General features: G+C 49.8%; 1 protein-coding gene across 3 annotated transcripts in view; it reads left to right on the top strand.

Annotated features, from left to right (window-relative positions):
• Positions 1 to 23,264, top strand: part of SLC38A10 (solute carrier family 38 member 10) — a 47,053-nt gene that overhangs the window by 20,350 nt on the left and 3,439 nt on the right. For all 3 annotated transcript variants that reach the window (XM_077832989.1, XM_077832988.1, XM_077832990.1), the window contains 7 exons: positions 118 to 229; positions 782 to 888; positions 9,122 to 9,278; positions 16,828 to 16,998; positions 17,341 to 17,793; positions 18,386 to 18,508; positions 23,001 to 23,180. In XM_077832989.1, the coding sequence (XP_077689115.1) occupies positions 118 to 229; positions 782 to 888; positions 9,122 to 9,278; positions 16,828 to 16,998; positions 17,341 to 17,793; positions 18,386 to 18,508; positions 23,001 to 23,180 (1,303 nt within the window). The remainder of the gene's footprint in view (positions 1 to 117; positions 230 to 781; positions 889 to 9,121; positions 9,279 to 16,827; positions 16,999 to 17,340; positions 17,794 to 18,385; positions 18,509 to 23,000; positions 23,181 to 23,264) is intronic.

Raw genomic sequence — 23,264 nt, 5'->3', positions numbered from 1 at the left:
ATTCTAGTGCTGCAAAGTCTTGTCTGGCTTATCTAGCAGGACACGTTGGGTAATTGCTTTAGAGACCTGTGGGTGCGAAGCAGGGTTTTAACTCATTTTTGGTTTTTTTTTTAATAGCAAAAAGATGGCACCTTTGCTGCGGGGGGTTACATGCCACCCCTTCGATTTAAAGCCCTCACGCTGGCAGTGGTGTTTGGAACCATGGTTGGAGGCATCATGATCCCAAATGGTAAGTGCAGAAGTGGGATAGAATAGAGACCGAAATGCCTTGTTGTTGTCTTTTCTCCCCATTCCTCGTCACCAGTTTGTTTGTGCCGCGCTAGATCTTGTGTTCTCAAGAATACCCATTATTTGTGGCTATTTGCCCTGCACTCTGGCATGTCCAGCTAGCACTGGCCAGGTCTGCATGCTCCCTATACACGGCTCCAGAAAAGCTGAGCTTGCGAAGGGGTCATTAGCTCTCCAGCACTGAGCAGATGCACTGAGACCGGCAGGGAGGGGGACTGGTGAGGAGGTGCCCTTGCAGAGGGAAAGCCCATCAGGGACTTGCAGCTGGTTGAAGTCATTAGAAGGTGACTAAGTACTTGTGTGCTGCATAAATTGCAGTGACTAATTTTACCCCCGTTCTAGCTCTCCACTGGCTGGAGGCTCATCTCATATTCTAGTGGGTTGCTCAGAGCTGCAGTCTAAGTGGCACCGTGCCAACCTCCCTAGATTCTTTCCCTTCCTCCAAGGATTTTGCATACCTTTATTTATTATTGTTCTTGCTCTTTCTTGCCAGTGGAGACTGTCTTGGGCCTAACAGGTGCTACAATGGGAAGCCTCATCTGTTTTATCTGCCCAGCTCTTATTTACAAGAAAATCCACAAGAATGCCCTTTGCTCACAGGTCAGTGCTGATGCTAATTGACTTCTCCCCCCACGCACTGTAGAGCCTGGGAACTTGGTTGGTTTCACTGCAGCAGGGGAAATCTGTCAAACCTCGCCCCCCATCAGGTGGGAACTGTTGTGGTCTGCTGCACGGACCAGAATCTCTCCCCAGTGGCGGAGTTGCTTGCTCAGTGAGCACTGGAAGGCCCGCACTTTTTGTCTCTGTAGCAGCAAGTGAAGCAGCCACTTTACATGTGAAATGTTGTTTACCAAACCCAGTCCAGTGGGCTCAGGCTGTATTGCCACAGAATGAGAAATCCAGGCAGCATATAAAACCTTAGTGGGTCTGAAGTTTCAACCTATCTGGGCTGGGTAAAATAAACAACTCTTCTCTGCAGGGGGGTCCTTGCTGCTGACCCTCAGCCTTCTGGTTTCAGCCAAAATAATAATAATAAATGGGAACACACACACACAGAGGTGTTGCTACAGGAATTGATTTCTGAAAAATCGGGGTCATTCAGAGGCTATTGGTAACTTAGCTTTTCCCTTGCTCCAGTTTGGATCAGCTTCCTAGGGGACAGAAACAAAATCTCTCTTTGCTGGGTTTGATCTTTTGGTGTTGCAAATTCTGATGTTTTTGGCAATAGAGCTGAAATTAACATGATTTGGTTTTCTCTCACAGTAACTTTAACAGGCTTCTGTTGGGGCTCCAGCATTGTCAGTCACAGGGAGTCAGATTTGTTAGTGAACTGCAAAATCCACGGGGGGAGAAGACATTTTAGTGGGTCCTACAGAAATAATGGCTTTTTCTGTTTAATGACCTGTGGGTTTGCAAACACACATGAGACTTTTAAAGCGGAGTGTTTTTTTCCTATTGCTTTCCTTTTCCATCGTCTGACGCATCTTTCCGGCTCTCACTCTGAGTCTTGATGCTTTGGTCCTACTGTGGCTGGCCTGAGACCCCAAAGAAAGGGCTGAATGCCCGCCTGAATTTTCAGGGGAACAGAAAGCACTTTCAAGAGTTGCTTTTCACTCATGCTGAGTAGGGCTCTTCTCCGAGACAAGTGACCCTGCCCTCAGGATGGGCTGAGCTGTTGGACAGGCTGACTGGAGGGGATTGTCGGCTGCTCTCAGCCAAGCACTGAGGCTCACAGACTGCATGGCCTGAAATGGTGGTCAGGAGAACAGCAAGGCAGGTGGCTGTATCTTACAGAAATCGCCATCACGGCATAGTGGCTTACACAGAGTATGAGGTCAACAGGTTACCTAGCGGCTGGGGATTCATCCGGCCTACCCTTGAATGAGCCGTTGCCCATCAGGTTTGCATACTTGCTTTGACTTGTTCTTGGAAGCGTTCCAGCAGGGATCTGTGCCTCGCTGAAAAGAACATGGTGCTGCAGAACTCCCAGGCCTACAGCTTGAATGCTGGATTCTCTGCCCACCCTCTCCTTGCTCCACCTCTTCCGGAAGACTCGTTTATTTCTTCCATGAAGCTCCCATGCAGCATTTCCAGGGAGGTATCTGCTCTTTCACTTTCCTTTGGCTTTTTCCTCCCTCCCTAGAAGTAGCTCTGCTCTCTCCCTCAACCTATCCAAAGATGCTGCGGTGATAAGCAAGAATGATGGGGGAGAAGGGGCACCAATGTGACATGTTTCTCATCCCCAGCCATTAAACCTGCTGCCCTCCTCCCTGCATGCATGCTTCCATCTTGTCTTGTTACCAGATCTGCTGATTTTTATAAGATTTGAAATCCATCTTTATGGGCATCTTCCTTTGTCTAAAACACTCATGATGTGATTCTCCCAGCGAGGGCAGTCCTCTCCCTGTGCCCTCTGTTACTGGGTTCTGGCTGTGTTAGTTACCGTGCCCAGACTCCTGGAAGCCCGTGAGCGTTTGGGGGACTTCCTGTCAGGCGGAGCTGAGTTTTACATGCCTGAACACTGAAAGGGTGGCACCATTTAAACTAGAAAGTGGAGGAGTTGGATGAAAGGTTGAGAAGTTCTTTTCCAAGGGGGTGGGGCATTCACATCCCCAGATGTTTCTGTTGGCCAGCAAAAGGTGTCTAATTCTGCCAGGGAGTTGTTAATTATTACAGACAGCTGGTCAGTCAACAGCTGGCAGCGAGCCAGAGTCTGGGAATTGCAGCTTGGATTAAGCTCCAGGGGTGGCTTAGTTAAAAGGCTTGGTGTGTTGGAAAGATGATCAGGTAACAGCAATAAGGGGAAGTTTAAAAGCTTAAAGCCAGGCTCACAGAGGTGTGAATGAATTGGGAAATTGTCCCCTTTGTTGTGGTCAGCGTCATCAAGAGTGTCTTGTAAGGTGCCGGGCGCTCTCCGGCTCGGCATGGAATAGCAATGGGGCGATGGTATGTAAAGCTGCCATTTGGGAGATTCGGGACAAACTCTGAGGTTTGGCTGAGGGCTGCTAAAGGTCAGATTAAGGTCTGTAAACAAAGGGTTTAGCTTCTGACAGGAGGGTGTTGGCTTCCCTGTGTTGATATAAGTTTGTTTGAGAGGCCCCTTCTGGGTGAGGAAGTCACTCTCATCCCGGTCTGATAGACTTGGGGAAATGAGCCACAGAGAGGGTACCCAAGGTTGCTTAGTGACCCCTCTTTGTACCGAATAGTGGGGATGGAAAGTGGCTCTCTTTGGCTCTGCTGCCTGCTAGGGCAGTGGCCGAACCCTGTCTTCTTGCTCACTTGTTACTGTTCTTAGAGCCTAATGTCTTTGATGAAGCTCAGTAGAGAACCCAGTGACCGAGCAGGCATCTTGCAGTCCGCCTCGGCACTCTGATTGCAATTAACTTTCTCCCCTCTTGGTGTTTCCTAACTGTGCTCAAGTTCCAAAATGGAGAAGGATTTAGAAAGCTTGCTACAGTCATTACCCCAGGCAAAAGCACTTTCTAGATTCCTGCCGATGGCTCGAACACATCCAGAGGGAAGCACCGGGGGTTTGTCTAACTTCTGTACAAAGGGGGAGTTAACACCACTGAGTGACATGAGCAAGCAAAAGCCCGTCGTCTTCATCACTGTAAATCCCTCCCCATGTTTAGAATGCTCCTCATAGGAAGTGGGGCCTTTTGACTTTGCCTTAATGGACAGGTGCATCTTTCCAAGGCCATGGCCATGCCTGCCGCTCAGGTTTGCCCGTGCTCCCTCCAGAGTCTCATGGTGAGCTGCTGCTGGTGGATGTCCTGTGACAGGAGAGCACTGCGAGTCAGCTGGTCAGCAGCACTGGTGAAGCATCGCCCCTTCCTCTGTACAAAACAATCCGCTTGCACAAATGGATGCTGAAGAGGGTGACTAACCAGATGCGTCCACCTTTGGGCCTCTAGTTTATTCAAGCTCACTGACAGGGTGGGGCAATGAGGGGCTGAGCTCCCAAAGCCTTGCTGACACCAGCAGGAGGCTTGTAAATCACATACAAGTGACTTTTTGGGGCGCATGTGGGCTTTGCCGTCATGTGACACAGAAACATCCATGTGGGTCTCTGCTCTTCATTGTCAATCTCTGGCAGTTCCCCCGCCGTGACCCTGCAGTGATGCAGGAACAGGCTGAGTTCCTTTATTCTTATTTAAGTGATCTTGCTAAGATCTTATAATTATCCTCTTGGCATTACGGGAAGCCCAACAAGGGAGATAAATGTCTTTTTTTTTTTTTTTTTCCCTTTCCCCCTTGCATTCCAGAGAGGTCATTTCTGCTGTTTGACTAGCTGACTGCAAATGCTGTGTCAGATCCATTACCTTCATGGGTAGTCACTTGCAAATGAGGGGTTTTTAAAAATTAACCCTTTGAGTGATGTTGCCTGGAACAATGTTTGATTCTGGGAACTATAAAACAGGCCCCTCTGGAGGGGGATCATTAATGAGAGGCTCCATGGGAATTTTTAAGAAGTGTTTTAATGCAGCACTGCCAAACCTTTTCAGGCAACTGGACCAATTCACCGGACAGAGACCTCAGCTGGAGCAGCCGTTCCCCACTGCCTTCCACTTGGCTAATCGTACTCTGACCAACAAGCTTTGTTCGGCAGTTGTACCACGTGGCGGACCTGGCCTCCTGGCCTTAAGCTGAAATGTTGTTGTCATCTGGCCCCCACTTGCTGTTCACTGCGCAGCCTTCCCTTCTGCTTGCTCTAGTCCCTTGCTCCAGGAGATGGTTCTTTGGGCTAGTTAGTGCCCTCTAGCCATCCAGCCTTGGAACCTGCATTCAGATTCTGACACAAGTGGGGGCTTTGACTGTCTCTCGAGTCCCCACACCCTCATCTATGCACACCACAACAAGTGCTGCGTAGCTTGGCCCAGCTGGTGGCCTCCAGGAGTCCAGTTTGGCCCCCTTCAAGCGCTGGGTGGAGTGATCAGGGCATTGGCTAGGCTGTGGTGGGGAAGCTTGTCTGTCTCCCTCCCTGCACTGTTGTTGGTTCATGGACAACCCAGAGTGCCTGTGAAAGTTGTGAGGCACAGAGTTGCTCAGAGTGGAAGGTGTTCGTGGGACCAGGCATTGAATCCTGGGTTGAGATTGACCTCCCGGGTTCCAGCCCACGTTGCCCACTAGGAATTGAATTTTCTTTTAAACCAACAAAACCACCATTTGCTGTATGTTTAAAAGGTTTCAAACTTTCAGCTGTTTCCGATGCCTCGTTTCCCCAGAGAGCTCTCAGGCCTATGCGGGTTCCACAGGAGGCCTTTTGGAGAAACGCTCTTCTTTTCCGCTCTTGTGTTTCTGGAGGCAGGGTGTCAGAGACCGAGGCACAGCGCTGCGTTTATGCAGGGGCTTTTGGGGAAAGCAAACGGACAACGTGAAAACTGAGGGCAGAAATGGTAAAGCCCGCTGACTCTGTGTTTGGCGTACACAACATTGCAGGAAGTCCTGCCCTTCTACCCCCACGCAACCAGGCAGTGACCAGTTCTTGCTGCTGCTTCCTCTATAACGTCTCTAAGATCTGGCTTTTCCTGTCTGACCGCACCACTCACACTGTCCAGAGCTGCTGCATCTCCTGTCTGGTCTACTGCAACCTCCTCCTCTCTTGATGTGCCCTCCCAAGTTACATTTCCAACAACCGTCTCCCTGGCCCCACGTCACCCCACAGCTCTGAGTCCCTCTGCGCGCTCTTTCTTCTCCACCCATCACCTCTAAGACTCCTGGTATCTTAGCCCTCCCACTCTCCTGATGCCCTTTGTAGCACCCTGTCGTGTCTCACCCCCTCTGTTCCACAGATGATGCCAGCCTCCATCACTGGTTTGCCCTCTTCACCCACAAGCACCTTCATGCTTTCTCATATGTTTGAACCGTCTTCCTCAAACTAATCTGCAAAGCTTCTTCCCTCCCTTCAAATCCCTTCCAAAAGACCTACCTCTACCAAGATGCCTCTGAATAACTGCCACCTGGGAACAGCTACGTAGAAGCCTGCTAAGGACTGACGATATTTATTTTATATTCTTACTTTGAAATGTATTTAACAGTCTGTCATCTGGCTGGGCTAGGTCAGCACCTGTTCGTAATCTCGTTTTCCTCATCCTGCCTCCAGTGCTGTTTCTGAATGTCTCTACACCCTCTTATATCTTGTCTTAGTTATGCTGTAAGCTCTGCAGGGCAAGGGGCCGTCACTCTGTATTACGTCTAGCACAATCGGACCTGATCCATGTGGGGCTCTGGGCACTATCTCAGTATAAAGTCTCACATGATCTTCTCATAAACAAACTAGGGAAATATAGTCTAGATGGAGCTACTATAAGATGGGTGCAAAACTGGTTGGAAAACCATTCCCAGAGAGTTATCATCTGTGGTTCACAGTTATGCTTGAAGGGCATATCAAGGGGTCCTGCAGGGATCAGTTCTGGGTCCAGTTCTGTTCGATATCTTCATCAATGATTTAGATAATGGCATAGAGAGTACACTTATAAAGTTTGCGGAAAGTGCCAAACTGGGAGGGGTTGCAAGTTCCCTGGAGGATAGGATTAAAATTCAAAATGATCTGGACAAACTGGAGAACTAGTCTGAAGTAAGTAGAACAAAATTCAATAAGGACAAATGCAAAGTACTCCACTTAGGAAGGAACAATCAGTTGTAAACATACAAAATGGGAAATGACTGCCTAGGAAGGAGTTCTGCGGAAAGGGATCTGGGGATCATAGTGGACCACAAGCTAAATATGAGTCAACAGTGTAACACTGTTGCAAAAAAAGCAAACATCATTCTGGGCTGTATTAGCAGGACTGTTGTAAGCAAGACACGAGAAGTAATTCTCCCGTTCTACTCCGTGCTGATTAGGCCTCAACTGGAGTATTGTGTCCAGTTCTGGGCACAATTTCAGGAGGGAGGTGGACAAATTGAAGAAAATCCAGAGAAGAGCAACAAAAATGATGAAAGGTCTAGAAAACATGACCTATGAGGGAAGACTGAAAAAATTGGGTTTGTTTAGTCTGGAGAAGAGAAAATGGGGTGGGGGGGGCATGATAACAATTTTCAAGTACATTAAAGGTTGTTATAAGGAGGGGGGAGAAAAATTGATCTCTTTAAGAAGACAAGAAGCAATGGGCTTAAATTGCAGCAAGGGAGGTTTAGGTTGGACATTGGGGGAAAAACTTCCTGACTGTCAGGGTGGTTAAGCACTGGAATAAATTGCCTAGGGGGGTTGTGGAATCTCCATCATTGGCGATTTTTAGGAGCAGGTTGGACAAACACCTGTCAGGGATGGTCTAGATAATACTTAGCCCTGCCTCAGTGTTGAGGACTGGACTAGATGACCTCTCGAGATCCCTTCCAGTCCTACGATTCTGTGAGTCTGGTTCTATAATTAATAAGAATGATCCACTTTTAATCTCTGTATGAGGGTCAGTCAGCCTGGTGCTTTAATTCCATCTGCTGGTGGGGAGATCTTGCAGCAAAGAAGTAAGTTTCTTCTGCAAATCAAGACAGTGACTTATAAAGCTATTTGTGAAATACGCCTAGCATAGTCTGCAGGAGAGGTGCAGAGGCATTTTCTGTTTTGTACTTAATTATTCCTGTTGCTTTCATGTCCCACTGTGAGAAGGGGTGTGTGTGGGGACAAACAGGTCTTTATTGTGGGGTCCAGATCCCTTTATCATCGTCCTCGCCAGTGACTCCAGCATAGCCTCTTGCGGGGTCTTTCCCTTCTACCAGTCGTTCTTAATACGGTGAAGGTGTTGACATGCAAACCAGATTCCAGGAGAAGCTGTTGCAGTGACAATTACTGTGATTAACTAGGTAAAAATAATACATTGGAGTGTAATTAAATCTCTAAACTGTCAGTGTGGTTGGCCAACAATCCATCCACTCGACTCTTTCAACTGGTACCTTTTTCAGTTAGGGCAGCTGCCAGTCATTTGGCAGCTCTAGTGCGCAAGCAAGGCAAACATTCCCTGGACCTGAATGTCTTTATCTGTTACTTTTCAGGTACCTCCATTGCTGTGCGCGCACACACACCCAGGAGTATCCCATACATTTTCCCAACACTCTGAGGGATTTCTAAAATCAAAGGCGCAGGGAGATACTTACCTGTAATATTGGCTTATTTGGATGTAAGCTCTGAAATAGCTGTTGGTGTCATCGTAATCGTCCAAGCTTCTCTCCGTGCTGATTAGTTCACGTTTAGAAAATAATACACACTGCTCTCCCGTTGAGTGGAATGAAACCCACAACATTCCTTTCTCTTCTCAACCATCTTGGTTTTTTTTGTACTGCTGGAAATAGACAAGTCATGTTCTCGGGCACTTGCACTATGCTGCGATGTTCAGGCTGTGGACGGTTTCGGAGGTGTTAACAACAGTTGATTAGAAAGATTTCTTTTGGTTGTAAAAGCTTAAACCAAACTTGTCCTGACTGTCATCCTCACTTAACTGATAGAAATGTAATATAATAATTAGCCTCCTTTTAAAAATCCTGTCTGGACATATTCTAGCCTGCCACACATACCTCAGCTCCTCTCCCTTAGCAGGAGCCTCTTCTGGCCGCACAATCTGAGCACTCTCATGCAAGAGCCTTCTCCTCTGCAGCTTCTAGCATCTGAAACAGCTTTTGTGCATCTCTGCTTCCCATTTCAAACCGCCGCTGGAAACTACCTTTCTCTCCCATTTCCCTCCTAAGTTTTTCTCCCTTTCTACTACTTGTTTGTTTCTGTACTTGAATTGAGCTCTGAATTGTTTTTGAGATACAGTTTGCATGAAGGATGCTATTTGGAACAATGACATTCGCTTCAATGTATGTTAACGTCGGCGCTGACCCATTTGTTATGCAGCTCATCTTGGGGATCGGCCTGGGAATCCTCGTTATTAGCACCTATACCACCTTATCGGTGATGGAGGACCTGCCAGTGAAAACGGAAGCAGTGGACTTGTCTGATCAGCTAAAAGAAGCCAAGAATGTAATTGACCAAGATTCTGTCAAAATACCAGGTACGTGTTCTGCGTGTGTTACACTCATCTCAATCCTGCTTCCAAACTGTCTTGACCCCTTTAAAGCCACTTTTGTTGGGTCACCAGGAGCCTTTTCCAGTGCCTGCATCTCCAGGGCCTCCTGAGAAGGTTTCCAAGAAAGGGTGTAGTTGTCACTTTCCAAAATGCCTCTTGGGTCTCTGCCAAGGATATGGGTTTTCTTTTTTGTTCTGTTGAGAGGGGCGGCCCTTGTCCCTCCCACTAGTGACAGGGCTCTGGAACGACACAAGCCTTGAAATAAAAGGAGCTCTGTGCGCATGAGACTAGAGAGAGCAGTGTACTGGCCACCTGTACGAAGGGTACAAGGAGCCAGAACAGGGCCACTTTCTCCATCACTGCCAGCATATTGTACAAAGTTTCAATAACAGGCCATTCATTGCACTCAAAGGTATGTAAATTTATGGGTGCCGACTTTTTTTTGGTTGTGAAGATATAAATTTGGAGCCAGTTTTAGCCCTGACCAAGCCTGTGATTATGCCTCAGCTTTGTTTACTGGTTCATGTTATTTATTATTTGTTTACTGTGGCCGTTGATAGAATTATGGCCTGATGCTCCCTTCCGCAGCTGCGGGCCTGCTTTGCAAGGCCATCGCTAGCAGGTGTTGATTGGCCCTGCCCTGCCCCTCATCTGTGGTTGTTCTGTTTTTTTCAAGTCTTGTTTGGCTTTGCTCGGGGTATTCTGTTCTTCAGGGCTTTGAAATATCATGGATATTGAGAATGGAAGCAAAAAAAAGAGCCAGGCTTTTCTGCTGGAGATTATGCTCCCTCCTAGTCGCTGGCCCTGTTCCTGGGGAACAGCTTTGAGCGTCTACGAGACACTGGTGCTGCCTGCGATAACATTCACTCCTGCGCTGCTCCATCCCGGATGATGGTCAGATTTTATACATCCACAATGCACACCTTCCCCTGCACAGAGATGGTCCTAGCGGAAGACGCTCTCAGATCCTTAATGCATGCTCAGTGGGGCCGGGCTGGGAGGAAGGATGCAATTTAATTCTTGAATCTTGGTTAATTTCAGAGCAGCAATGGCCAAAGAGCGGGTGTTCAGTTCGGAAGGGCTGCTGATCACACACATTTTGTAACGGGTAAAATAAACAGTCCCGTTTGGAGTTTGTCATAGCCGCCCCTCCACTCTTTCCCTGTGTGAAGCAGGGAGAAGAGCAGGATGCTTGTGTTCAGTCATAACCTAGGGAATCCTAGATGCCCTCCTACAAACATTAGTTAGAACTAGTTAGCCAACATTAGCCCAGATCATTTGCCGCTTTGATGGTGGATTAAATAATCCTACCTTGGGGGAAGACGTTTTTAGATTTTAAATTTCCCTGGAGACTCGCCATGCAGCTCTAATGGGCATGTCCACAGCAAAACCTTGCCGACTTCTGGTTTGTTTCATACCAGCCCGGTGAGAGCAAGGAGAATGTAGTCGACACTGGGACAGGCCCTGCCCTGGGAAGCAGAGTCGGTGCTTTCCAGCACTGACTTTGAAGCCTGGTTCTGTGGGAGGAAGAAGGGATTGGACGGGGACAATGGGCCAGGGAGAGGAAATAGAACAATGAACTCAAATGGGCCTAGGGAGCCTTTCAGCCCTGGGCCGCAAGCAGTACACTGGGTTCCCTGTGAGCCAAGGCTGCTGCCTGCTCGGCCCATCCTGCTTGCCGCTCAGTCGCTGCAGCGCTGCTCCTCCCTGGACTCTGCTTTCTTCACATCTCCATGGGACCAGACTTGGCTGGCCATTAATTACCCTGCTTTAATCAACACCTTCCTGCCCCCTCCCTTTTGCCCTGCCTTGGTTTGTTTTGGGAAGGGGCTAGTCTGTGGCCCTGAAGCCTCCAGAACAGCTGCATCCTGTCATTGGAAATACGTGCAGGGCTGGGGGCTGCCCTGCTATCACCTGGGTGCCCTCCATCGGCCACATCTGGTTCTTATTTCTTGCACGAGTCTTTACCAGAAACACATGGCTTCCCTGCCGGCAGCACGCAGTTTGTTTTTAGCATGTTCTTGGGGTTTTTTCCCACCTCCCTTTTAATTGATGGGTTGCCTGGTTGAGGCAAAGCTTGGAGCTGAGCTGAGCCTTTTACCATTTTGCGTTCTCTGTCTGACTCTTGCCTGTCAGCATGTGAGAGGGGTTTTATTGGTCTCTTTGATGTTGTGGAGACCAGAACTGTACAGACTTTCATTAAAACCCTGCCCCGTGGGCCCTGGGATTATGAATATTAGAACATTGCCCTTTTATGTGAACACGTATTGACCAGTGAACTCTGAATAGTGTTTTCACTAATGACACCCAAGTGCCCATTACGGCCCCTGCCTGTATTGCTTGAGGTTTACTGTCAGCGGCTCTTTGGGAAGGTATAAAACCCCTTTCAGAAATGTTCTGCTATTACATACAGTGGGTATGTATGTTAAAAGGTTGCTAAGCTGCCTGTGAAAGCTCATGAAGGCAATTATCCGTTTAAAAAAAAAAGCTAATTAGGCAATTTCTCTCTGTATTTGAAAGCACCCCAGAGGGTCTCATGGGGTGGATTAAGATTTTGTAATATTTTTCAGCTCCTTACTTGAGCGTTGCTGCTTCATTTTATTTTATGTCTTTCATTGTGCAATATCTCGTAACAAAGGTCTGATTCATGCCCTTTGTGTGACAGCAGCCTTTCCCCGCCACTCCTCGAGCCGCTGGGCTTCAGCTTGTTTTAGCAAGGAGTGTCTGAGCCGGTATTTCGCGTTCGGTGCCCCCTTGGAGTCTGTCGTTTCGCATATAACGGGACTTGGATAGAGCTGGGTGTGCTGTGTGCAGAGCCGGGTTCTTTCCTGGCTATCGGTCTCGACACCGGCTCATCCCCTGGCTTTCTTCATGGCGGCCGTGCCACTCGAGCAGCTCCGCTTGAACCTGTCGCCTGCATTCCCCGCAAGAAACCTGCCCAGATCCCACGCTTGTCCCTGCCAGCTGAGGAGCAGCCCCCAACATGTGTGGATTGGACACAGCCACTCCCTTCGCCCCGACGATTGCAGGAACAGCTTGTCTCTGCTGCTCCGCTCTCCAGTGCCTTTTAATAGGGCCTGTGGCACAGAGAAGGAGCCATCACCCTGGTGTAACTTTGGTTCATTTTTACGGCTGGTGTGTGAGGAGACAACTGTGAGCTAATTTCACTGATGCCATTCGATAACCTTGTGAAATCTGTCACCATTGCAGAGCGTGGGGAGGGGTGGCGCGCTCTGTAATCACTCGCTCCCCTTGGGCTTGGAGATTGGGGACAATTCACCAGCCCGGGTCAGGGCTGGACTGTGGGCTAGACTCTCTAAGTGCCTGCTGTTCAGAGATGCTGAGCTCCTGTAACGTCTGTTGACTTCAGCAGGCGCTTTTGAGCGCTCAGCACCTCTGAAAATCAGGGCCCAAGCCTTTCCTCAGTTTTCTGAACCATTCAGCCACTGATTTCCTCTTCTCCCCCAGCCCCTCTTGGTTGCTTCCCTAATAGGAGGCTCCTTCCGTAGGTCTTCCACGGAGATGAAACCACTTCAGTACAGTGCTGTTGGGAGCTAGGTTAAAATGCGTAGGTCTGTTCAGGTCTTGAAGCCTTGTCAATGAACAGATTCTTTTTCCAGTGGAGTTGAACGTCAACACTTATTTCCTGCTAAGTGTTGACAGTGTGGACGGTGCTCCACAAGGCTCAGAGAGCCCCTTCCCAAGGAACTTTGTTCTGCTGGGCATGCCAGCTGATCAGGGTTCCCTGCAAGCCACGTGCCAGCCAAATCATTTGGATCACGTTGTTGAGGTTGGGCCTGCTGCATTCTAACCTCCCCACCTCTCCCCATTCACCAGAAATCTGAATTTTAAAAAGACGCCAAAATGTGCCAGCTACTTCAGCCTTAATCTCCAAGACCAAACATCTTGTCTTTTAAAGAGAGGGATTGGGTGCTGCAGAAGTGATGTGAGGGTAGAACTTATTTTAGTAGCCACGAAACGACGCCCCTGACCTCAGCACAGGAATTTGTGGGGGTGTGCGCGTCCCAAAGGCTGAGCTTGGACTGATCCCGTCTCGGTAGCAGATCTGAGGACTATCTTCGATCAGTTTCAAAAAGCGGACAATGGAAGCAAGCGTTTAAAATCAAGGTCTTCGCAGCTGTTCGCGCCCTCTCGTGGTTGGAACTGGGGAGACAGCGATTGATGACACTGTCAAAGACTTAAAATAGCCCTGTGTTGGGAATGATACCATAGCCAAAAAATGTATTTTCTTCCTCTATTCGACAGAATCTTCCCAGTGCCCCATCCACTGTCTGCTCTTCCCAGGCCACATCTGGCCCCCTTTTCCTCAATTCCCCCTCCCCTGAGGAGGAGAACGAGGCCAAGCTGTCGTCTCCTCCTTCCGAAGAAGCAGGAGGTATGGATGTAGGCTACAGCTACAGTTGTTAACATGGTGGACAAGAGTGATATGAAAACCATGCGAGGAGACATTTGTAATGTCTTTCTGGGGCCGTTGCTGGAATCCCAACCAGAAGCTATGGGGGAGGGAAGCTTTTAGGTTGCTAATCATGCAATTTTATTGCAGCCTAGAGACATTGTTGGCAAACCACTTAAGAGGAAAAAAAAAATCTGTTTCAGGAAGTCTTGGGTGTTGTTCCCCCCCCCCCCCCCCCCCATATATCTCCAAAGGGAGACAGCTGCTAGAGGGCATTGTTTGCTGGGCTGGTTCTGGAAGGCCCAGCGAGCAGCGAAGAAAACCCTCTTGCTGTCTGATGCTGAGATGATGATGATGATGTTGTTGTAAGCCAAGAAGCTTTTATAGCCTCTCAGCCCTCGCCTGTAAAGTCCAGCGCCGCTCATAAAACATGCAGAGGCCCGGCATTACTGTAACGTTCTCCAAAGGGACCTGAAAGGCGACTGTACAGTTAGTGATTATTACACTTCCTGAGCAAAACTCTTCTCTGCAAACCACATATAGCTCCTCGTAGGGTTCCATGCAGCACGCAAGGCCATTAATTCACGCCCAGCTGATGAACTTAATTTTGTTCCCTGCTGAGAAAATGACAGCTTAGAGGCAACTTGGCCTTATTACGGAGTGGAGGTTTTATCTTTTTGTTGTTTTGCTGTGTGGTTTTTGGAAGTGTGTGTAACATGCTAGCCATCTCGTGATTTACGCCTGTTCCTGGGTACAGCCATGGGGCCTCCACCAGTGATTTCATTGTAGGGGGGACCTCACTAGTTTCACCTGCTGCAGTCTCCTGGACAGCCCTGGTTTGTTTGACTAGGAAGCGGAAAGGCAGAGGTAGGAGCCCTGCTTTCTTTTAACTCTTTCATTACTCTGTCAGATGGGAAGCTCTGTGTGTTTGGCTCCCGAACCCTTTTGCTTTGCTTATGAAATGTTGGGGTTGCTGTAGAATTAACCCGAATTCTAATAGTACCCTGGCCCCAAGCAACGCTGGGTCTATGGCAAATCTGTATTGAGCTTCTCTTGAATGAGCCAGACCTCTGTAAACGCGATAAGAACTGGGATGCATAGTTACCAGGGACCCCCATAACAATTAAACTAAAGCTTTTCTCGGGCAAACCAAGTAACTTGTGGATTGTGAGGCTAGAATTTGGCTGGGAACATCCTTGCTCCAAAAGGCAGAGCACTCTCTTCCCAGGGCTCGGCATCCCTCCACGGGAATCCTGCCATCCTCCCAGAGTTGGTTCAGAAATGCTTGATTTCCTCCCTCCCGGCCCCCCTGATTCTGCCTGGAAGGCAAAGTGGATTCCCCGCCCTCTAATGAAGGGATTGAAGAGAGGGCCACCACGTCTGGTGGGGTCACCTTTGAAAGGATGCTGGTTGGTGATGTGCTGAAAGTGACACAGCTACGTGTTGGGAAAGGGACAGCTCGCTTGAATCGGTTTTCTCTGTTGGGCAAAGACGGGAGCGCACATCTTCCCCTCGCCCGTGCCTCGCAGCCACGCTCCACTGGGAGAAAAACTTGCCTGCCAATTGGCATCTTTCCATTGGCTTCACCGGGCAGTGACTCTGGCCCTACATCTTCCCAGGGAAGGGGAACTAGGGCTCAGTGCATTAGCGAGGCTGCGTGACCTGCAGTGTCCACCATTGCTTCAGGCCCCTTTTCTTCCTGTGATATTTACTTAACCAAAGCAACCTTGAAAACCACCCAGATCTGAAATAGTTTCACAACCTGGCACAGTGCTCTAGGGCAAAGAGTCCAAGTCTGTCAGCTGTTCCAGCCGGGCTTCCCACACGGGCATGGATCATGTATTGTTCGTCTATTTCACAACTTGCATAAGACCGGCACAGCTGAAACTGTGGCAGTCTCTCTTTCCCATGAATTCATCTGGTAACAAACGGCACCAGTTCCAGGGAGGGGGAGGAGAACATTGAAAAATGTTTACAGAATTAATTCCCCAAAGGAAATTTGCGGGAGGGGTGGAGAAGTGTGTTTTTGTGATAGAGAAAGTAAATATTTCCGAGTTCATTGGACAGAAAATGCTCTGTGTGATTTCATCTCCCAAAAGCTGGAAAACAATCTGATTCCCTCCTCTGTTTTTCCTCTGAAGCCGTGGTTCTCAAACATTTCCATAGTGTGGGCTGCTGCTGAGAGCGGCTTATGGGTGGCACCTACATTCCCATTTCATAGATTGAGGCCAGAGGGGACCATTTGAACATCTGGCCTGACTTCTTGTACAACACAGGCCAGAGAATTCCACCCACCCACCTTGCTATTGATCCCAGTAACTTGGGTTTGATTACAGCAGATCTTTCAAAAGGGCATCCAGCCTTCCAGACAAGGCATGAAGAGGCAGGGAGTTTGCCACCGTCCTTGGAAGTTTGTTCCAATGGTGAATCACCCACACGGTTAAAAATCTGTGCCCAATCTGTGATCCCCTCCCATTCGGTCCCGTTACATCCCTGTGCCAGCTGCAGCAATTGTTCTTGTGAAGAAATAACATTAGGAAACTGTTTGATGGGCCTTTCCTGTCCTGAGTGTAGCCTAGCAGCTGGGAAAGAGGATCTCCACAGAGCCCCCGCGAACGCGCCACCGGCTGCTGCTGGTCCGGGAGCGCAGCTTGGGAACCGGAGCGCTCCGAGGGATTAGAAGTAGCTCAGTATCTGGAATTGTGGTGGCACCAACCTCAGAGAAGAGCGCAAGGTCAATGCCGCCATCTGGTGGTGGTTCATGGTAGCACACAGCTTTGTCCCACGGCGTGACACTAGGTAAATTGCACTGTATGAAGTGAGCTGTAGTTCACGAAAGCTCACGCTCAAATAAATTGGCTAGTCTCTAAGGTGCCACAAGTACGCCTTTTCTTTTTGCACTGTACTGTTTTTCTGTATCTTGATAACAAGAGAGTGATGGCTAGTAAAGAAAACTAGGCACTAACAATTGACTGAGGAGCTCAGAATTGCCTCCTAGACTTGTGTCACTCAGCTGGAGAAACAGGATTACAGCTGACAAAAGAATTGCCCTGATTCCTTTTATAGATTGACAGTGCAGCCATGTGTGACCTCATTCAATTAACTGTGCCATGCTTACAGTCCAGGACCCAGTTGTGGAGGGGGCGGAGGACAGCCGCGAGAAACCGAAGCTGCCAAATGAGAAGGTAGAGATGGAACAGCCGCAGATCAAGGTGCCCATGGACGTGCCCAAGAGAGACGAAGCGAAGGCCAAGCAGGAGGAGGAAGTGCAGCTCGACCGGCCTGACCAGGGTATCCCGGAGATGGGGTTGTTGGGGCTGGGAAGAGGGCAAGAGCTTTGGAGCTTGGAGGTGCAACTTGACATATTTGGAAGGGTTGGTTAGCAATATTATTGCAGGTAATTCACGATTCCATCCCCGTCCTGGCCCATTCCCTCCCTGGCCCAGCGTGGCTGCTCCTGTGGCTCGCTGGACATGCTTGCACGTGGCTAGGCAGCAAGGACTGCTCACTGGAAGGGGTGACACATATCAGAGCAGGAGGGTACACACGGGTATGACATGGGTCTGCTGGGTGTAGTTGCCCCAAATCCCACCAGAGGGGCCCATTGACCTTCTCCCCTCCTCTTCTCCCCAGGGATCGCTTTACCTGTGGGAGAAGCCCATCGGCATGAGCCACCTGTCCCACATGACGCAGTTGTTGTAGATGAGGGGCAGGACCGTGAAGAATCCGAGGAGAACAAGCGTCCACCTGAAGAAGCCAATGCAAATCGGCTCAAGCCGGCCCTGGAGAAGGCTGCACAGCTGGATCCCAAGAGAGAGGAGCCCAACCTGGAACGAGGAAAGGAAGATGGGGCCCACAACCCACTCCAGAGAGAGTTTGACAGTCCCCTCAAGGACCTGAAGAATGCCCCAGAGGTGCGACGAGATGGCCGACTGCTGTACAAAGATCTGGAGCCAGGCAAGCAGGTGGTCGAGCCGAGGTCACTGGCTGTCCTCCCTGGGGGCGAGAAGAGAGCTGAGGCAAATCTCCAGCAGCCTGGGAACATTGCAGAAGCTGTGAAGTCTGTAGAGAAGGAAATCGACCCTGGTAAGTCATCTCCTGGGTGGCTCATCTGAGCAAATTCTCCTCTTGTCCCTCAATCCTCCCGCAGCGACTAGGCTAGGGGAGGGCAGCGATTGGTTATTCCTATCTACATTCCAGTGTTCCCTTTTAATTTCACAAGATTAGCATGTGCATATGCACAGCCCCTTCAGCAGCTGTTGGGGGAAACGAGGAATCTGGTGTCTTTGACAGCTACTATCATATCTGTCAAACAATTGTTTGCTAGCCTACTAAATGTCAGGTGTTGTGCTGTTGTTATGTGTCTCACAACTCACTGGGGATGTGGAGTTGGGGGATCTTGACAGGTAACACATTGCTAAGTGCCCATCTAAAAGCTAACTAGGATGGTTCTTGCATTTTAATCGGCTAAGGTAGTTAGCATTGGCTCTCTGCCAGGAGTCTATAAGATTGTTAAATATTTTTTTATTACTTCCCTTGCAGTTGTCAGGTTGAATATAAACCGCGTTGGCTGAGGGCGGGGGGACGCGGGACGGAGTGTGGAGATGTTTTTAGAGAACATCTGCCGCTTCTTCCTTTCCAACCAAAGACATGGGTTGGTCGGTCGGTCTGTCCGCAGGTGCGAAGCAGGAGCTGCTCCCGCCAGACAGGCTGGATCCAGTGCAGGCACAGCAACCAGAGCAGAGAGAGATCCGAAATGCTGAGGACAGGCCGCAGGAGGACACCGACAGCAAGCTGGAGGGTGAGTCTCCCCGTACGCCGGGTGCATGAAGTGGGGTTTAGCCTCCCCACAGCTGCCGATCCCCCCGGGAGCCCGCCGTGTCGTTAGGCGGCGTGAAAGGGACAGTGAGAATGTACAGCCCAGACGGTTTGGTCATGGTGGTTGGGATCATGTAACTTTAGGCCTGTGGTTCCTTTTGGCTTTTTGCTACCCGCCATTATGTGCAGGAACCCTCTGCCCTGGCACCGCAACCCTGATCCCAGCCAGGTGCCGAGGGGAGGCGCTGGAGAGCGAGCCTGCCCCACACCCCCACTCCTGTCCTATGGGGCTGGGCCCGGCTCCCCACTTCGGGGTTATGACCTGGCCCAGCCCTGTAACCCTCCGGAACTCCACTATGTACCACTGACGGGTGGGGACCCATTGCTTGGGAAAACGCAGCTATCAGGTCTAGTAGTTAGCGTCTGTCTCGAAGGGCTAAATATTCCAGGAGAGGATGGCATGTTTCAAAGCAAAACTTCTGCCAGCCCAGCTGGTGCTGTGACCCATGCTGGACTGTAGGCCTGGCTTTTCTGTCCTGGTTCTCTCTCCCCTTCCCCTTCCCCCCCCGCCCCCCCCCCCCCACACTCAATCTTAGAGTACAGAGCGAGGCCCCAGGGTGAACAAAAGCGAAGCCAGAATAAAACCACAGTGGGAAATGGCTGTGTGAACTCCACTGTGTGGAGCTACACATCCTTCACCTGATCTGCCTGTTCCCACCTGCGTGGCTGCATGCTAGCTCATGATACACGGTAGGTCAGTGAGGTTTAACTTCTCCAAGAGGAGAGTCCTGGCCTCCAGAATACCTGGCCGACGCTTCCCACCGCTGCCAGGGTTTGGAGCCTATGGCCTCTCAGCCGGCACAGCCGTGTACTGTTGTGTAGTCAGGGTCGTGCGCGCTGCCTCCAAAGGCACATCCTCCTGTGACAGATAGACCGACACACACCAGTCTGCTCGAGCTAGCAGGGGGTCAGGTGGGTTTGTACTCGGGTGACTAGCTAGAGCCACCATCCCGGCCGCTGTGGCCACACTGCTATTCTTAGTGGGCTAGCACATGTCTGGCTCCCCGCACAGGGGAGCACGCTGCCAGCTGCAGTGTAGATAGACCCCGGAACGTTCCTAGCTTCTGCCAATCTGGGATGGCAAAATCCAAGACTCAGACCCAGGGCTCGTGTCTGGTGGCTGGTCACCGCTGCGAGCGTCCAGTTGCTCACATTCTCGCCATGGTGGACTTGAGAGAGACTGACTGAGCCCCGGGAGCTCCTGTGCAACCTGTGCCCAGCAGATTACACCTGCGTTACCGGAAAAGACCAGATTCCCTGACGGCCAGAGAGCAGGTTAGCTGCAGGCCCTGTGAATTGCTGGATGACACTAGGCTACATCCAGGGATCTCTGTCGCAGGAACAGATCCTGCATACCAGGTGACACTGAACATGCCATATCCTGAGAGGCGGCATATATGCAGTGCGGGTGCGGGATACGAGTTTAGGTGGCTGTTTCTGCAGAGTCTTGTAGAATCTAGCATTCATCTGGTCCTCATCTGTCAGTTTCATGAAGGTGCCTTCCCCATGAAGGTGCCTCTAAAGGTTATTTGATGCTTCTGACTTGTTCATTTGCTTTAAAAACAAAACAAAACAAAAACCACAGTTTTCCTAATCTGTTTCTCTTCCTTACGCATCTCAATGGGCCTGAAACAGCTGAGATTAAAAAGCTAGTAGCAGGTATGGACCTCAAGGAATGACCATATCGAATTGTGAGGAGGATTTAAAATCCCAGGATCTAAGTGCAAATGAAAGAGTAGCATGCATGGCCTTTGTTCTTGTGAATGCATTGCACGAGCGTGTGTGTTAGCCTTCACCCCAGGCAGAGAGTCAGCACAGGGCCTGAGAGACTTAAGTGACACACAGTCCTTGGGGGCTTTAATGGCACGTAAGAGGGTGTTTGGGATGTGTCCCATTCCTCTGTACAGAGCTGAATCCCTCACCTAAAGAAACAGGAAAACGTTGGTGCTCACAATCCTCCTGCACGGATGCCCCTTGCTGACCGTAACCTCTCTCTGGGCTCTCCTTCCCCAGCTCCTGAATTGCGGCCCCTCGGGATGCCCAAGTCCTCTCCATTTCTTTGTTAAATTGCTTTTGGTATTTTTTATCAGAGGTGTGTTAAGCCCCCCCAGAGCGATTCTGGGTCTGACCCATTTTCCTCTACTCTCATTCAGATCAGAGGGAGTGTGACGGGGTAGCAGCCCAGCGGGGTTTTGGGTGTGTGAAAAGCTTGAGAGGAGTTACATAGGCTTTTAAAAATCTCCATGAAAACAAGTTTGATTTGGCTTGAAACCTTCTCCTTCAGCATTGCTAACCATGCAGGGCTAGTGGAGTGCAGCCCCCAGAAAGTGAGAGTAGAAAGGACTTCTGTTTGCACTGCTGAGCAAAGTGCTGAAAGTAAACAGACATGGGGGGAAGGAAACTGCACTCCTCCAGTGATTTCACTTCCCCCGCCCATAATGGAGCTTTTGTAAACGGGAATATTCCAAAGTCACTGCTTGTTTTATAGCATTCTGCTGTGCACTGAACATATTCCCCTTTAGTCACCTTGTGGGTTATTAGCAGGACAACTTCCCTTTTTAATTTAAATGGCATTTTACAGGCTGTTAATCATTGCCATGAATTCCTTTGGGCGCAATATTCTGGAAACTCCCAGAGAGCTTTGGAGAAATGCCACTAGGCATGTCGGGGGTGGGGCAAAAGCACAGGACAGGTCTGCACTGTACAGTATATGCAGTGGTGCATGTCCTAAGCAGAAAGATGTTGTAATGTCTCCCTACAGACAGGGTGTCTGCATGTTTTGCCCATTGCATGTAGCTTGCACAGTGCCTGGCTCAAATCAAGTCTGTGTTGCTAGGCCCTGACTTCTGAGCACTAAACGAACTCGTAAATTCAAATAGTAACAGTGTGTTCTCCATGCCTTCCCCCAGTGTGTGTGTTTGTGCAGAGCTAGCGAGCAGGGTTTTGTCGTGGTTTAACGTACAGTCTTCTGATACGTTATGCTGCGTCCTCTACTGGCATGTTTGTGAGCACCAGTTTACTGCACCTAGGTCACTTCAGATTTCATTGGATGAAATTTACTCCAGTTCAGACTGGCAATCTATTCCCTCTACCCTCTCCTGCCCTCTCCACAAAGCTGTAAAGTGGCTCACGCAGCCTTTAACACCATGACAGCTAAACCTGAGCACAGCCCCTGGGTCATGCCGTGTGTTAGACTGCGGTGGTGCTGGGTCTTTCAGAGCCTGTGCCTGCTGTCAGACGTCGCTCACCTGATTAGGATAAAAGCAGGGGTCAGGTCTGGGTAAAGAAGAGGGGCATTTCCCCAGCCCATGTCCATTTGAGAGGCTAGAATCGGATGCCACGCATTGGAGGCTTTGCAGATACTCCACGTCCGGGTGTGAATGCTCTGGTAGGCTCCCTGGGCTGGGCTCCCTCTCAGTAGGGTTCAGATGAACTGCTGGACTCCTGGGCATTGGCTCCCGCTCAGCAGAAGGCCCCAGAACGATATGTCTTTGCTCAATGGTAGCTAGGAGTAAATGTTCTAGGCCCACTAAAGTGGATGAATTCTCTCCAGGGTTCCAAGCTAGAGCTGCCATATTAAGCCCCTGCAGAGGTAATCGCAGACCCTGAGAGCAGTCAGAACTGCCTATCTATCCATCAGCCCCTTTGGGGATTATAGAAGGGTTTTAAAAAGCAGAAGTCCTCTTGTTTTGATTCTATTTAGCTGTTGATTGTCCCTTATCTCTGTACCACCTTGCTTCAGAGACCTCTCCCCTTCCAGGATAAATACAAGTGCACTGGTCGGTCTTACGCTGAGCCTCCTGGCCTTTTGTGTGAAAAGCAACCTCCAAAACATTGCCCATGGTAGCTTCTGCCGCTCTCTGCTCTGGGGGCGCAGGTTAGCTGCAGAGCCCTTAGCTTTCCTTTTGAAGAAGTTGTATGTGGGAGGGGAAGGGGAGCGATCAGACAGCCCTGTCCTGTGGTGGCGGTCACCTTCACCCTACACACACACACGTATTTGCGTCCGGCTGCTGTGAGCTTTCAGCTCTCCTGTCGAGTGGAGGATCTCTGTGCTGCTGCTAAGAGGGCCTCTTCCCATATCCTTGCTCCCCCGATTGCAGTGGGACTTCTCCGAGGAGTGAGGGAGGGAATTGCAGTCGGGCTACGGACAAGAAGTATGACAGCAAAACACGGGTCACAGATATGGAAGAGGGTCTCCTGTGGCCCGTGGAGAAGGATAGCTATTGAAATGAATCGTTACTTGGTTAGACTATGTGCAAGTGTTATTTTTGGGGGGAGAAGCATGTACCCACCTATCCCTCTCCTCCCAATAACCACACTAAGTGTGAGGAGCTGTTCTGCCGCTCCCAGCAAGCTTCATTTTCTTCTCTTTTCCCCCTGCCCCCTGGTGTGTTTTGTTTTTTTTTTCACATTAGAAGCTGGGAAGACAAAGGTGCTTGATCATGCCGTCCTGCTGCAAGTGATTAAAGAACAGCAGGTGCAGCAAAAGCAGCTACTAGACCAGCAGGCGAAACTGCTCGCTGTGATTGAAGAGCAGCATAAGGAAATGCACCAGCAGAGGCAGGAGGAGGGAGGTGATGAGAAGCCAAAGCAAGGTAAGGCCGGGGCTAGAGAACACCTGCCACGCTCTGGGGTTGGCACGTTGGCAGGTGCACTGTGGAGAGGGGAGAACTGCTGTT

The sequence above is a fragment of the Eretmochelys imbricata genome, chromosome 14 (assembly GCF_965152235.1).
Source record: "Eretmochelys imbricata isolate rEreImb1 chromosome 14, rEreImb1.hap1, whole genome shotgun sequence".
Lineage (NCBI taxonomy): Eukaryota > Metazoa > Chordata > Testudines > Cheloniidae > Eretmochelys > Eretmochelys imbricata.
Note: the sequence above shows the minus strand (reverse complement) of the source record. Positions and strands in the feature narration are given on the sequence as shown.